Genomic DNA, 17,067 nt, shown 5'->3' with positions numbered 1-17,067 from the left:
CTGACAGTTTGAAGCTTGTGCAATTATGTTATATGTGAAATATGGATTTTTATGTAATAATGGTTGTAATGTAATAATTTAATGTAATAAGGGAATAATGACCACTGTGTAGCATGTGGCTAATGTTTTTTTTTTTATCTTGGCACAATACACTATTTCCCTCCCAACTTCTTGAAGAAATAATAAATAAAGTATCAATGCGCCAAAGGTGTGAGGGGACCTGTATAAATCTTCCTTTTTGTTTGTTCACTAAGTTCTTAGGTCAGCTCTTGCTAACATTTGCCAAGCATATTTCAGAGATGACTTTAGGGAGAAGGAATTGGATTCTTGAATAATTTATTTCATCTTTAAAGGAAAACAGAAATTACTACATCCTTCCTATTTCTGATTGGGATGCTGCCCTTGTACTGCTTCACATTTTCCCATGTGAATATATTTTTTCTGATTTACGAGTTTTTTTTCTTAATAGTTTGCTACATATGTTCTGCACAAGAGAAATAGATTTCCATATCATAATACCAGCTAATAGGTCAAAATATTTAAAATGTGAATTCAAACAAACAATAGAAGAGCAATTTCATTGCATTTATTTTGTGCTTCACAGAAAATATTTTACAGCACTGGTAAGCTGATTACCTTTTTCCACCCCACCTCTCAAAACATATGGAAATGACAGTGTCAACACCAGTAGTATTTTAGGTAAGGACACGTTAAGATAAAACAATACTGTAAAAATATTGTTTGAAAACATTTTATTTTTTCTGTTCTGAGCAGACTTTCTACTGTTTGTGTTTACTTGTTATCTCAGTGTTTTAAAATGAGATAAAGTCCACTTTTAGAGCTTCTTCCAGTATGCAAAGTCAATTCTCAATTCAATTCCAACTCAGTTTCAAGTGCCCAATGTCAGGTTCTCAGTACTCTGGTAGCAATTCATCTTGGTCTGTACCACAACTTACGTTTAGAAATTTGTACAGCAATAACTACCTATGAACAGGCAGGCTTACGCTAACGAGGGGAAAAAAAGCTGTTGAAGAAAATCTGCCTTATGTTAGCTCACCAACCTAAGCTGCCAATGAGAGAGAGGTAGATTTTTTTGTGAAGATTAATATTCCTCACTAATTTAGAAAAAAAATCCTGGCTCTATCCACTAAAATTATCAACACATTTACACAACTAGTCAACAGCAAGTGGAAAGAACACACAATGAGATGAAGAACACAAAAACCCAGGAGTGTTGTGTTAGATATTATAACTTTTCCTGTAAAGGTTACAAAATCCGGAGGAAAGCTATTTCTACCCTGTTTTCTCCTGCATTTAATGAGAGGGGTAAAGGAATGAAAGTGATGTCTTTATTTCCTGTTCCAAAGAACAAGTAAACAAAAATAAAAATACCATAGAAGATTTCTATTGATATCTTCAGCCAAAGAGACCATTTACAACTGAAAAAAATCCATCAACTGAAAAATGCGGTGTCCATTTACTTCAGTGAACATACAGTTGAACAATACTTAGAACTAAAGATTAAGTAAAAAACATGGATTTAGTGGAGTGAAGCATTTTAAAACAGAAACTTTGTGTGTGATATAAATACTAGTTGTTTTAGTGTTACTTTCAGTAAGAGCAGGTCTGGCCTCTTACAACACAGGACTTTGAGAAAGGCGGGACAGAAGTAGACTAATCAGGAACTCTAATGAAGCTTACTAGCACCAGGAATTAAAATTCACAATGATGATAACCAACATATCAAAAAACAGAATCTCTACAATGAATGTTTATTACAAAGTATATTATACAATTTACTGCATCTATATATATTTGGGTACACCTCCCTACCTATTCACAGCTAAAGAAGAGCCAGCTACACAGAGTCACAGGGATAAATGAGGCCATCGGGATATGCAAAAGCAGTCAATTCCATTGCAGAAATGGTGAATTCCTTGAAAAAATAAACTAACAAAATCCTATATTAAATTGATTCCAAGTCAACCTGTAATTAACGTCAATCCCTTCAAGGCTGTTACTTGAAACTGCACCAAACTGTGGTAGCTGCTTAACAAGTCAAATCACTAACAGAATTATAATACTTACTGACACCGATTCCTTTTCCATCAATGTCACGTGAAAGATTCCAATGGAATTGTTAATAACACTTGTAAGATCTAGGAACATTGGTATATGGGGTATGTTACAACAAGCGGAGGAGGGAGTTATCTGTTGGCAGCATCTAGCCAGTGAAACAGTAAAACTTATTTCCTACACCCAATTAAGAACAGTACAGAATTTCTAGGAAGAGGGGCTGAGGCTCAGCTTTACATTTGGCTCCAGTATTTGCAGAAGCATGCATCCACTGTGTTTATGGATGGCACACAGCTTTTGCAGGAGACCTTCAAAAATATTTCCAACAGAGAACAATTGTATTCTGTACTTACAGCATGGGGTGTTTGGTCTGTTCACAAGTTGTGGGAAAGTGAAGATAGCTGACAACTCTAGTTCATGGTTTTGATTTTCTTCCTTTTCTTCAGTCTGGTCAGCCCAAACTACAGATTTTTGTCTTTGAATCAGCTGCTCAACCTCCTCATATTCAGTCTCAGTTAGATTATTTGTTAACCCAGCTTCTTTCAGAGTCAGGTATTGCTTGCGAAGAACTGGAAGCAAAGTATTTAGTACTCTGTAAAACAAGAGATAAGACAAATATGACTAAACTGTAACTAATGTGATCCTTACTAGCACTGCCACTATTAGTATGTGAGGGATTTTTTTTGCCCTTCTTCCCCTGTGTCATTTATTTTATCTTGGGGGAATACCATGACACTGAAAGGAAATACTCATGACTGGAGTGATTTTCTTTCCTTTGGCAAAATCTTTTATTTCACTCTAAGCATTTAGTAAATACAATTTTTTCTCAGTATATCTTGATTGAGTTCTGATCTTCTGAAATTAAGTATGAGATAAATGAAGAAGAGTATAAAGCAAAAATCAAAGCGACAAAAGTTTAGGAATTCTGCCTGAACAAAGTAATTCATTAACTGTGGAGTCAGCTGCAAGACTACACAGTAGGTTCGAGCAACAGGGAAAGGAACATGCATATAAACCCCAGAGAAGCAACTTTCTAATTACTAACAACATAGCTTTAAAAATTTTGCTCTCGGTTTTGCAGTTTTATGTATTAGTTTTTCTAATGTTTATGGTAGCAGCCTTTTCCCCGGAAGAGGAAGAAAACCTGGTTATTTTATTTTGGCATGATTTAATTATAAATTTATTTTTTTATTTACAGAACAGATTTGTGATTACTTCCAATTCTTATGTCACACTCAAAGCTAGTCTCCAACACCTTCAAGAGACCGGCAATAGAGAAAGAACTGATGCTTATTTGCAAACTCAGCTTTTTTCAGTCTGACTAGCTAAATCAGAGTTTAATAGCAACCATTTTTAATACAGGCAAATTAATTAACGTCTACAGTGCAAGAAGAGAACAGAAACACGTATAAAAACCAATACTGCTGTTCAACACAGAAGAACAAAATAAGACACCTGGATCCACTGAACAATTTGTAAAACCACACAAAGAAGAAAATTAAATAGAAATAAGAAGCACTAGAGTATACCTGCAGTTTCTGTATAACAATAGTAGATACAGACCAAGATTTACCAAGTGATTATTATTGACATAACTTTTTGCTTAAAAGAACTACAGTTCTAACCTAGGAAAAAAAGTTCGAGAAAAATCTTGTTCTGTTTCAACTAAATTCTGCAGATACATCTTCTGAAGTTACAAATATCAGAATAGAAATCTTATGCCTGCTATGAAAGCATACTTACTTTTCTGTCTGCTTATAATGCTGGTCTTGAAGAGACACCAGAGATAGCAGGTGCCCAATCTGGGTTTTCAGGTCCTTGACTTCTAAGTTTAAATGGCAACACTGCAGATCTTTACAGAGTTCCTTGGGAAATTTCCAAGAAAAAAAAAAAAAACAACTGCACATCAAACTGATAGTGAGAAACTAAAGTTTAAACTAAAATTAATATTAATTCATGGTATATTGAAAAGATGGAGTGGATCTATAGTATTATAAGAAAGTTTTATGGCACATTAATTGTTTGACTTTTAGTTACATGCCAAAATATTGCGTTGTAGATTCCTTTGACCTGTAGTGGTTCTGCCCGAATGAGCGTCAAGAAATCAACAGGCACATTGTGCTTATCTACGCACACCCGAAGGCACAAGCCTCTTTTACTGTGTACTCTCTCCGTATCTGAATTTCAGTGACACTGTCTGGGACAAGTGTCACTTGTCTCTCTCAGTATTCAGTCATCTTCCTGAGGTGCCAGTATCCTGTCTGAAATAGCTTCAGGTTAAATTCTTTTTAGGTATCCACACATTTTAGCCACCCCAATAAAAATATGGGTGCTGAAATCTATTCCATTATACAGGTCACTGAAGTGCTCCAATTACACCATCATTTAGCCATTCCAGTTGCTGGCTGAAATTAAAAGGCAGGGAGGAACAACCACCCACCTCTTTTCCTCTTCTCCTTGCTCATACACAGACCTTCATCTCTTCCCTTCTGCCAGCTCTGTTGCTTGTCTGAGGCTGCACTGAGCTGACTCTACTTGCTAAAACCTGGCAGAGAACTTAACACAAATTCCCACTTATTTCCCCCTTCCCACTCCTCTCCTAGCATCCTCTAAAAAAGAAGGCTTTTTGGCAAGGCTAAGAATTAGGTTGTCACATGGTTCCATGAGCACCAGGAGCTGCGTAAAGGCAAGACTAGAGGTGGAAGGCCAGGAGCAGAATCCCTCTGGCAGCCATCTGAACTGCTCAGCCATAGCACCGATCCCCCCTTAGCATGCATTTCGGTATGTAATTATACACTTTCATGACAAGGAATACTTGCACAAACAACTAAGTGCTTTTAGGGCAGGAGAAGAGAAACAGCTAACACTAGAATTTGAAATCACCCTGAAAGGACGGCAGAAGACACGAGCAGAAGTAAGACGGAGAAGCAAAAAAAAAAACCCTAACTATTCTTAACTATAGTCTGATGTTGCTTACAATGCATCATGAAACCTGCCCTCGAAGTGAAAGGCTTTTTACCTTTGGAATACACCCATCCTGACCCAGGAGGCGCATTTCATTTTCAACACGATGCAGCCAACTGGTATTTTCCTCAAAATGTTCAGCCTCCTCCTCTTTCTTCTTCTGCATGTGCACACGGTGAGTTCTAAGCATTGCAAGCCTTTGATCCCGCTTGCAAGTGGCCTAACAAAAAAAAAAAATCATCATTTAAGAGAAAAAACATGCAAATGATGTTCACAAACATCTCTATACATAAAATTGATTTTTCTAACTCATACTCAAATGGGCAAAGTTCCAATCGTTTTGTTTTTTTGACCAGTTTAATAAAGTGATGAAGCACATTCTCCTTACTGAATTATCGTTAAATATCTTCAAAATCTTTTTCCTGGAAGCCCTTATAACAGAGACTACAGTAACTTGATTATTCCTTTAAAGAGTAAGACATTGGATTTGATTAATTTCTGTTGTAGGCCTTAAGTTAAGTTGGAAAGACTGGTAGAACTACGCATGCGCATGCTAACACACTTAGTCATATGAACATTAGACAGAGTTCACAGAGTTCAGCTTTGCCTAACCTTTAGTTACTAAAAAACCCAAACAAACCCCCAAAACATTTGAAGTATATTGCCACACTCAACAGGAAAACACCACAGATGCAGAAATGTCACCACAGGTGACAAGAGTGGAGAAGCGCCTAAGGCAGGAGGACATGAACAGGCCCTTTAAACAGGCAGCATTCAAGCTCTAAAAAAGCTGGAACTGGGGCAGTTATGTGGAAAATGGAAATGATTTATTAGTGGTCCAGGTTGGACTGAATTTCACAAGGTAAACCGTGACAAAATTTTTGCAGCAAAAGCATTGGAAAGGACAGAGGTTAAGGTAACCTAAAGACCTATCTAAGTTTTTCCCTTCATTCTGAAACTATTGTTTTGAATTAAAGTGTTGTCGCGTTCAGACAGGGGTTGTTCAAGTATAGATATCACTTGCTTCATGTTAACCTCACTAAAATCACAGTCACAAAAGGATATTTAGTTTTACCATTACAGTGACATACTCCTGTCAATAAATAAGGCATCGTAGTTATAGGACAGTGACTCCCGACCCTTAGTTAACTTACAGATGTTATTTACTAAGGGCAAAACCAACATCTGGGTGCAGCACTGCTAACAGTCAAAATAAAAGTTTAATCAGCTCATGAAAACCATCCGTATGAAATAGTGTGTATAAAGGTATAACTCCTCATTATGAATTCACAGCATTTAAGAGCATGGCACAGATAGAAAATATTACTTTGGAGTTTCTATAATATAGGAGAGAATTCTAGAACACATTAGTCATTTGAAATATTTTCATTAATGACAAGCAAAACCAAATGATATATTTTCACTTTGACATTTACCCAAGGACCAAATTTCATGTGAATCACTGAGAAAAAAAAATAGTCATATGTTAAACTATCATTTTCAGTCTCATACAGATTGTTACTGTGACTAAGCAAGACCAACCCCACCCTCAACTTCCTATCTACATAAAACATACATTTCTTTAAGCTGACTTTTAGCAGAAACATTAAGATGCTACCTAACCATGCTGACTGACTTATACTTTGATTCTTCTAGAAAGACGCGTACATCTAATGCTACACAATGACAATTGTTCATACTTAGCCCCCACATTCTCATCTTAAAATTCAAGGCAACTAAATGCAATTCTTTCAGTTCACATAACTCGGTCCTTAAGCAGTTATCTGAACATCTTCCTGGCAACAACCAGAAACACCACCTGATGAGAGTCTGTCGTGTTTAGCACAAGGTCTGTGTTCTTCCTTATGTGACAAACTCAGCTTGGTAACAGCTATACCAGGTTGTACCATTCACAGTTACATGGTTTGGATTTGGACAAGAGCACCAGCTGCCTCCTAAGCCTAGTCAGGTCTTTAACTATGACAACCAAGCCTACAGGAGGACATTGACTTAATTACTTAAACAAAATTCATGCATTAGTATAAAAAAAAAAGATGATACCTTGTATTACATCATAGAAAACTCACCTTTTCTACTGTTTCATCAGAGCACATCAGCTGAATTTGTACGTGACATTTTTTCTGGTAATGTGTCTTCATGGTGTTCCTTTTCAGTTGCATTTCCAGCTTGAGGTATTCTTTTCTGATTGCCTCACGGTTTGCGAACACATTTTTAAGGATTTCTCTGTATCTGTTAGAACCAAAGGATAAGGCTAAATAACAGATTACTTTGTGAAGACTTTTTTTAAATGACCATCTCCTTTACTAAGGGAACTTTCATTTCCAAGTTAATAAATATAAAAAATTAAGAGGAAAAACATTAAAGTCTGTTACAGATGAGCACTACAAGTATCAGTACATCAGTAAATGTTTTACGTACTTGAACTGGAAATGGGGTATGAAATTTTGAAGGTGTCATTATAAAGAAACCTGGTTGTAATTATGTAGACAACATCTGAAAGATAGACATCTGGAACTTCTTCACACAAGTCTTATCTCCACCTCCCAAAGACACTAAATATCTATGTTTTCTACTTCTTATACAGATTTATTAAACAGATCACACTGCTGTTGCCACAGATGCACAAGGTCTCCTCCAAAAAACCTGCTATCTCTTAAAGGAAAAACAGAGAAGAGTCCTCAGTTGCTCGCTGTCTCTGACGTTCTGTTGTACAATTTCAATCATTAATGAATAATGAAAATCAGAACACGCATCACGTTTTCAACACATACAAGGCTAATGGGGGGAATAAACAAAGTAATGACAGAAAGTGCTTAAGAGTTATTCCAAGGAGATCAATGTTTAAAGGGTCTCAGAATGTGCTTATCCCTCCCCTGCAAAACAAATCAGAGCAACAAGGGTAAGGAGTAAGCCTGGAAGCATTATCATGTTGCAATGTAAGTTCCAGTAGTGGTGGTACTTCTATCCAGAATACTGAAAACAACAGTCAAAAAGATACCCTATATCTCAATAATGGCCAACCTTGTACACAAGCCAGTTTACAACATCCTATGGATTTGTTAGAACTTTGCATGAGCATAAAGGCACACTAACACGCAAATGTTCTAAAGACACGCAACATTTGAGCTTGTTAACAGTGTATAAAAGTATCATATAAAAGATTTTATAAGTATAAAATACCATAAAAATACTATAAACCACCACATAGGTTCAACCAGAGAACAAGCTGAAGAGACATTCTTGCCACCTAGTTGATTTCTGGCCAGTTTATTTCAGAAGTAGCAATTCCTTTTCTTAGTCTGAGGTCTGAATAACTCCAAATCTTTCACTACTCTCATTTTGAAAACAGAACTAACAAAATAATTCTTTTCAACAGGTTTAGAAATGCTACAGTTTTACCTACTGGTTGGAGAATTTTTTTCTTCCATAGTATGCAGAGAAACATGGTTCCTCCCATATCTCATTGCTTTATTACGTAACGCTCAGATAACGTTATCCTATTTTATTACATTATCCGTCTATTTCTCAAGTACATAGTATTTGTTTCTTTTGAAATCCACCACCAAGTTGTTCTGAAAAGTGATAAGTTAAGCAAAGCAACACCTAGTCTAAGTAAAGCTATGTTAAAAATCACAGAAACCAGTACGGAAAAAAGTTTGTTTTACAAATGCTTTTACAAGGTTCACAACCTCCACTTTTGAGCTACGGCTGTAACGTGCTTAATTTACCTTTGTATTTCCGCTTGCTGGTTGTTCGAAAGTACTGCAGCATGAGGATTTTCAGGAATGCTCGCTTGCTTTTCTTCGTATTCTCTCAGTTTCTCTTTCAACATTAGAATCTAAACCAAAAAAAGGTACCTTTTAGTTGAAATATAGGGTTTTTTTTTAAACTACCATTCTATGCTTCTGTCTTGAAAAGCTTTACAAATTGCAGAAGGTGATATTCCTCTTAGAAAATAAAACATCCTTCTTACTTCAAAGGACTGTATAGGAGAATTAGGACAATAATGACTTATAGACTCAATTCCATAAACGCTTTAATTTGAAGTTATAACAATTACTTTTTCAAACTTTTTAACAATAGATTTTTCACATACCTCTTTCTTTTGCTCATTGCAAATTTTAACATAGTGGCTTATGTGACTGTCCAAACTAACAACATTGCTCTTCAACTGTTAAAGAACAAAAACATGTTAGAATTTAAGAAGGGTCCTTCATGTTTTCCTACATAAATACACTGTGTAGAAGTACTACATAATTACACTTGCACTATATTATCAGGAAAGAGATGAATAAAATCCTGACTTGCACAACAAAAACATGACTCTCAGCTTTTGCAGTCATCTGTTGCATACCCATAGTCATGTCATTTCCCTAAACAGAACAATAAAAAATAATTACATTGACATGTGCAAACACATTCTGCATTTATTCAGACTGCTTCACCATTTAATGTGTATCTTGTGCATTTTATTATAAAAACTATCTTTAAATGTGCAACAAATACAAACTAGTTAACCCCATATGATGTAAAAGAAATAAGGAGCTGCAATAGAAGGGATTATGAAAATTTAAAAAAAATAAATCAGAATAATAGTGAGCAGAAGGCAGGAGCTTTTCATTTATCAATATAATCTCATCGAACTTCTTGGCTCCAGCTGAATTCTACCTGTAACAAACCTGGTCTGGCTCTTGAACAACTGCTCAGACATTTCTTTAATAAGCTTTACAGTTCTCTGAGAAACTAAGAGCAAGAGACTGAGGCTGGCTGTGAATTCTTCTAAGCTGAGGATTATTTGTAATGTTGATGCTCACAAACCAAACTCCTTCAAATCAGCAACATAATCCCATTAATTAATCTATGTTGCTTTTAGGCCAGAACTATTACCTCTTCTATACCTATTACATCTACCACTTGGACGATGAAGAGTTCAGCCTAAGGAAGAAATAACTGAACACAATTTTCAGACAGAAGTGAAAGAAATTATAATCTTTTTAAAAGAAATTACTCTCCTTCTCTTAATACTACGTCATATGTTGACAAAAGATCAGTAAATGCTGACATACTCACAGAAGATCTGATATCCTTCGCTCGGTTGGCGTACTTCAGAGTATTGTATGTATCATCGTAGAACATGGAAGATGGACTAACAGCAGCTATCATTATTGTTCGGCAATTTCCTCCAAGAGAATCTTTTAATAAACGGGTCAGCTTACTGTTTCGATAAGGAATGTGCTGTTTCTTGCTCTATAAAGGGAGTTAAATGCATTTTTACCAATTAGTTCACTGTACTTTAAATACTCTCCTGCTTATAATTCTTTGAACTTCAAGTGCCACCAAACAACAAACAGCTGTGGAACTTTTCTTTGACAAAACTAATTTTTCTCAAAATTACATGTACATCTCAAAGTATTTTAAGTCTCCAGGAACTGTTTAATACCTTTAAAACACGTGTATTTGCCAGGTTACTTTCTGGTGTATAGACACATAACAACTATTTTTGTGATGTGGGCAAACAACAGAAAAAACATAGACTAAATTAAACTACTTTCAGTTCACAGAATAATCAAGGTTGGAAGGGACCTCTCAAAATCCATCTAGTCCAAATCCCCTGCTCAAAGCAGGGTCAGCTAGAGTAAGCTGCCAAGGACTATGCCCGGTTGGGTTTTGAATATCTACAAGGATGGACATTCCACAACTTTTTCAGGCAACCCAAAGTCTACTTTGTGAAGCTTATTTTCAACCATCACATCTACAGAATCCACATCTCACGGTACAAAGTTAGGTCTCTAGGACCCCAATCCCACATCAAAATAAGTCACCATGAAGAGTCTTACTTATGTCCATGGTACAGATTTTAAATTCTGCCTCTTTCTCCAACAACATGGTGATAAGAATATGTGGTCCCAGGAAGGGAAATAAAAACTCTGATCATGTTCTCCTGGTGTATTTGAAAAGGGAAATTGCTAGCTGACCAGAAGGACAAAAAGGGACTTGACTTTGGCAAAAGTTCAGGAGATTTTGCCACTCTCCCATACAACTGTCCCCACTCCTTCCCTTGAGCTGGTGAGCTACATCAGGAGACTAATTCACTACAGCGAGCAGGGTGCAGTGGGGAACGGGTGGGTGGGTGTATGGATGTAAAAAACACAAAAGAACAACTTCGGATAGGTGTTGTTTTCTCCTATAAAAGCTTCCTCCCCTAAGACTAAAGGGGAAAAACCTCTGTCCTCATAAGGCTATTTATTTACTCATGCAGGCTTTTTTACATATGCTTGATTTCTAAAAAGATAGGTAAGAAAAGCAGATACATTCATCTTTGACACTCTGCTTAGAGTGTGCTTAGCTGCACACTATTTTTGAGAGCTCTTTCCCATTGGGACTGTCTTTCAGCTATCATAGAGATGATGGTGGCAACCCATAAGAAAACCTTAAAGTAAACAATGTAGGAAGCATCAACAGTGAGATCTTACCATTACCCAATGAGAGCTTCACGTTTTAACAAGTGTTTTCAGAACATGAGGAGGTGAAGACTGCACGGGAAAGCAGCACATACCTTTGGATCTGCCAAGGCATTAATGACATTTCCAAGAGCTAGCAGGGAGCGGTTAATATTTGTTCCTTCTCTAAAACGAGCCCCCTTGGCATTTGTTGCACTGGCACGTTCAGATCCTGCCAGGTCGATGAGAGACATTTTGGCGATGCGAACGTTTTGATTAATACTAGCTGTTTTATCTTGCTGTCTTAGGTAAATCTACAATAAAAAAAAGGAGAAAAATTAAAAAGTAACCGCTAACCAGTCTGTTGTTAGTCTAAGCATTAATTTTACAGTGTAACAGCTTTTCAGAAATTCTTATTGGAAGCCTTCTCAGAATCCAAGTTAAACCTTTCAGTACCTATCTAGCACCAACACGCACTCTGGCCTAACAGAAAACAGCAAATCCATTTCTGACACTTACCTCTTAAACTCACCTGCTTCAAGTCTTAGCAAGGAAAAAGAAGCGGAGTGTGGTTGCACTGAGTTTGGCTGGGATGGGGTTAAGTTTTTCCACAGCAGCACATACAGTGCTTTCACATTTGTGACCCAAACAGTGCTGATAACACACCAGTGTTTAGCTTGTGCCGAACAGCAGTTGTGCAGTGTCAAGGCGGTGGGCAAGGGGACAGCTGACCCCAACTTAAAGTGTCTCCAAAGCAGCCATTGCTTGACGACTGGCTTGGCATCAGCCTAAGGGTGGCAAGTGATTGCTCCTCCCCAGACCCCTTTACTTTTGAAGTGAATCACAAGATATTTCCCTCTCACTTTCGCCCCTTTTGATTCTCTCCTGCATCCTGCTGCAGAGGATGAAGTGAGCAACTGGGCTGGGGCTGACTACAGTGGCAACAGTTGCTGAGCTTCAGATGAATTTCCCAGCTAAAACAGCTCTTCATTCTTCCACTCAGGCACACACTACTGCATTTTAAACCAAAAAAGGTGTTAACTTTCTAAAGGCATCTTTAAGAGTATGCTATAAAGATATACACAGGGATAAACCAAGAAAAGGGCTGGACTTTGAGTAGTTTAGACTTAACTGTAGGGGAACAACACTCACTTCTGTGAAAACAGCAGGTCTTTTGGAAAGCTATGACCCCTGAGGCCACTTGTTCCACCTCATCCCTTCTTTTCTGAAATTTTCATAGTAGGAGAGATATAAGGAACTAAATGCTTTTGCTTCCTTCTGCTAGTGAAGGTATGCTTTCCTCCGGTTTATGAGGAAGTAGGCCGCAGATGATTATACAGTCAATAAGGATAATTAGTTATCCTTAGATGACTTTCTCAGCATTTTCCATAAATTTCCCTCTCTTTTGTGTTAAGTGCCTTTCCATTTGTAAGGTAATGGTGACCGACACTTCCATAAAGGTGTTTTTAGACAGTGAATTGGGAGTTGCCATACACATAAGGTGGTTGACTAATGAAGAAAATCTCACCAGTCCTGTAACTTTAAGCTCTGCGAATGAGAAATGATGTCTGCACAGCAATTTGTAAGAGAAAAAAAAATTGACAAGCGTTGGGAGCGAATACAATTCTCATGACTTGCCACAAAAGGTATGTCTATACCAGATAGACAAGTTTCTGTATCAAAGAGTACAAGTACGTTCTGTTGTACTATTTCTAGTACCATATAAATAAAAAAAAAGCCACTTCCTTGTACTTACCCTGGTGAAACAGCTATCAGAGGCTGGCAGCACTCTACCAGAACCCAGGAACTATCATTAGTGAAGCAGGGAAAGGTGGAGTGGCAGTCAAACTGTGTTGTACAACTTGAGCTTTACAAAAATTCAAAAGATACTGGAAATGCCCCAAAGCAGAATATTTTCTGTTTCTTTGTCCGTCAGCAGAACACTTTCAATAGAACAGTGTGGCAATTGGGATTTTACTTTCAGATGCAGTAATTGCCTGACCTACATAGAGGTTTCAAACGTACGACAGATGGTACAGTAAGGAAAATCTTGCATCTCTAAAATCAGCTCAGAATGTCCTGGACCAAGACTTTTACTACTTTGAGTCAGTTCCAGAAAACATCCTGCTGCAAAATGAGGTTAACAACAAAAACTAAAGCCAGCCTAAAAGACAGCTAATCTCCTCAAACAAGAGCATCTCTTAAAATAACACAAAACTTAAAAGTTAAGAGGAATCAAGACAGCAGGGATTTCTCATGACCTCTATCTGTGGAACCACTGAAGCAATAAAGGATAAGAAGTATTCTGCAGAACTTAGCGGACTTGTGGAAGTAGAGAAGAAACTGACTCAAGCAACTCCTTGTACTAATTGTCTGATTTATAATTACTTCTTACAGATGCCAACACTGCTAGTAAGTGCTTCAAGCAAGTAGAGTATCTAAGAATCCACTTTTTAAAAGTGCGTGTTCGTGAATTTGCATAGCTTCAACCGGTACACATTAACTGAAATCTGTTAGACTTCCAGTTGCCTTCATCGGCCCAATCTAGTTCACAACAGTAACACTCCTTTGAAGGGCTACGTGCAGATGCAGCATTTTTACTAAGCATTTATTTTTACACACACAGAATTTATTTGCACACATTTTTCTAACTAAATGACATAATCCTCCCACTTCTTCTCAAGCATAAGGTTACTTCTGTGAAAAGGCTTAAAGCCCATTCACCCTTAAATGCAATATTCTTCAAAGGCTGCACTAGTTTATCTTTGAAAGCAAACAATATTAGTAGATACTGATATAAATCACACATTCAAGATACAATCGCCTAACCAAACCAAAGCAGGACTTTTACCAATAATTTATGCACTTAGCAGAAAACAACACTGAAGCAAAAGCAATTAAATGCCTTGATCAAGAACTAGACCATCTCAAAAGACAAATGCAACCAACATTCAGGATCCTCTCATTACAAGAGCTAATGGGATTAAGAAGATTGCAAAGACTAGTAACTACAGTATCCTGGAACAGACCCAGTCTGACGGTTTTTGTGAATGAACTGTGCACTGGGACTGAATGCTGAGCACGCAGGAGAACATGCTTTGAGCCATGATGTGGCAATGACTAATCTTTATATTGAAAAGTCTTTTCCTCCATGAAAAATTTCCAACACCCAGGCATTTGTCCATGAATATCAGCTGCAATCCAGCACACCAGTTAACTGACTACAGCTGCACATGGAGACTGGTGAAGAGGGCCCAGGGCATTCTACACAACCAAGGCTACTTTGCTGGCCACTACTGCCACAGGGACACAGAACAACAAGGAAGGAACTTGAGAGATCAGGCCCGAAACGATGTTGTCAGTTACCGCAAGCTTAAAGACAAAAACACTCACATGACTTGGAGCAGTCTTAAGAATTCAAGAGCTGCAGAAGTATATACTTTTTGTAGTCAGATGCTTACTGTAACAGCACTTGGCAGACATTCAGAGGATTGTTATCTGTACTTTCTCAAGCATCACATCTGTCTGCAGCGTGTAGAAAAGTGTAAATCTGATTACCTATGCCATTCACACATTCATGCAAAGTTATGGTAAGATACAGGTGCACTAATTTTATCAGTATAGTTTCTTTGGGGAATATGCAACTTTTGCTAACCAGCGGAGGTATCTACAGTGAGATCAGTTTGCAGAATGTAAATTGTAGGCTGGAGAAGACACTCTCCAGCATCCTTGTTCACAGAACTGTTTGTCGTCTTGAAGATACTGTGAGTTTGCAACGTCTACCCAGTTTATTTAATTGCTTACCATCTTAGAAGTGAAAGAATGCAAAGCCTGACAGACCTAAGCTTTCCCCCGAGTAAGGGTGAGGGATGTAAGACACTCCAGCCCAGTAAGTCGAGAAACAAATCTGCAGTTCACACCCTGCTCTCAGTCTGCAGCACTGAACTTGGCGAGTTAAAGGCAGCACCCACACACGACAACAAACTGAACAACTTTGTAAGGTATCTTTGCCTTAAACGTACAACCATGGGCAAGACCTCAGGGGAGGTTAAAAACAGGAATGGCAATTTCAAACAAGTCTCAATTATTTAAGGAAACATAGGAGCCTTCAGACTGGGAATGACTTTTCCTCCATTACAGACTGTAGAAGTATTTAAACACATTTACTTTCCTTCACATTGACAGAAGAGCTCTGGAGTGCTAACTTCAAAGCCACTTGCATTGCCACCATCTATGTCAAAATACAAACTAAGCACTGCCTAAGCCTGAAGGTATGGTTAAGAACTGTAACAGTTCAATAGTTTAGCTGTGACACAAGGACCAGTATTAACATTTATTTCAATGTTTTACAACACAGAATGGCAACATATAAATGCTTCAAGACAATGCACTTTGTAGTATGCACTAGCAAACAAAAAAGAAGTCTTGGCTAACGAGGTTAATTTTTAAACATATTTTTAAAAAAATTCACAGATTCTATTCAAGCAGAGTCAGAAGGACAAGGTGGTGGCTAGCAAACGGCAATACTCTTTGGAGAAGTCTGAAGTTGTAGCAGATTTGTACAACATGCAGAACACATCTATGGAAAATATGAATCTGCATTTCATTTTGATAGTGCAAGTATGCGTATGAAGATGTTTTCAGAAAATATACACTGCTTTAGTTGTTCTAAAACTTGGTGTATACCCGAACACAAAAAAAAAAAAAAAATCACTTCAGGATAAAAATCAACATTAACCAAAGTTTGCAAGATGAGAAAGTCCCACTTGAGATTTCCAGTTTACAAGTCAGACATAAGTGCATTCTGTAAAATATTTTTCCTACAAGAATGCTGAGCCACATAATGAAACCAGAAAACACCAAAAATGAGACGTCAACAAGAAGAGTAAGCCAGAATCTCCTCTCACCCAAACTAAGGTTCAACACAGGTTAAACAACACTTCCGTTGTACTCGGTTTTAAACAGAACCCATGACTGACAGTAATGACCACTGTAATCTGCTACATCATCTTACCTGAAAGACAGCATGGGACCGGGAAGAGGAGGCATTTGCATCTGTGGGATGCTGTGTTCTATTTTTATTTCCGTAATCCAACATTTGAAGAACTTCCTCTGCAGATTTAGGCTTTAAGGGTAGAGCACAAGATAAATGCACTTTTTTCTTTTTCATCAGCTGTAGGAGATTCTACACTGATTCTACAATACATTCGCATTCAAAAAAAAAAAAAGAACTTAAAATTGAGGGTACTTAGGAACTTCAAATTTAGTTAATAAGAAAAATTGCCTCTTTTGGAATTGAGGCACATCAAACATTCTCAAAGAGCAGTAAGGTATAAAAAGCAAGCACTTGACTGCAGAGGATCAGAAATTTACATCAGAATTTTTTTAGTAAAGAATTTCTACAAACCTGCAAAGGTTCTCTGTAGTTGGAAGTAGTCTTACTTAAGATCGGTTGACTTTATTTTTCTTGTACTAATGCATTAAACAGGGATATACTAATTTGTTTTCCCCCGCAAGACCCAAGCTTTGGAAAGGCTGGTGCTCACAAAGCCGCAAGAACCAAACT

General features: G+C 37.4%; 1 protein-coding gene across 1 annotated transcript in view; it reads right to left on the bottom strand.

The window, feature by feature from the left end:
* Positions 1-17,067, bottom strand: part of KIF18A (kinesin family member 18A) — a 31,892-nt gene that overhangs the window by 12,388 nt on the left and 2,437 nt on the right. The window contains exons 4-12 of the mRNA XM_010135427.1: positions 16,516-16,626; positions 11,618-11,815; positions 10,132-10,308; positions 9,158-9,232; positions 8,790-8,899; positions 7,128-7,290; positions 5,096-5,260; positions 3,820-3,941; positions 2,430-2,668 (exon numbers count right to left, since the gene is read on the bottom strand). Of these exons, the coding sequence (XP_010133729.1) occupies positions 2,430-2,668; positions 3,820-3,941; positions 5,096-5,260; positions 7,128-7,290; positions 8,790-8,899; positions 9,158-9,232; positions 10,132-10,308; positions 11,618-11,815; positions 16,516-16,626 (1,360 nt within the window). The remainder of the gene's footprint in view (positions 1-2,429; positions 2,669-3,819; positions 3,942-5,095; positions 5,261-7,127; positions 7,291-8,789; positions 8,900-9,157; positions 9,233-10,131; positions 10,309-11,617; positions 11,816-16,515; positions 16,627-17,067) is intronic.

This window comes from Buceros rhinoceros, unplaced genomic scaffold, assembly GCF_000710305.1.
Source record: "Buceros rhinoceros silvestris isolate BGI_N320 unplaced genomic scaffold, ASM71030v1 scaffold8484, whole genome shotgun sequence".
NCBI lineage: Eukaryota > Metazoa > Chordata > Aves > Bucerotiformes > Bucerotidae > Buceros > Buceros rhinoceros.
This window is presented reverse-complemented; position numbering and strand designations above follow the sequence as displayed.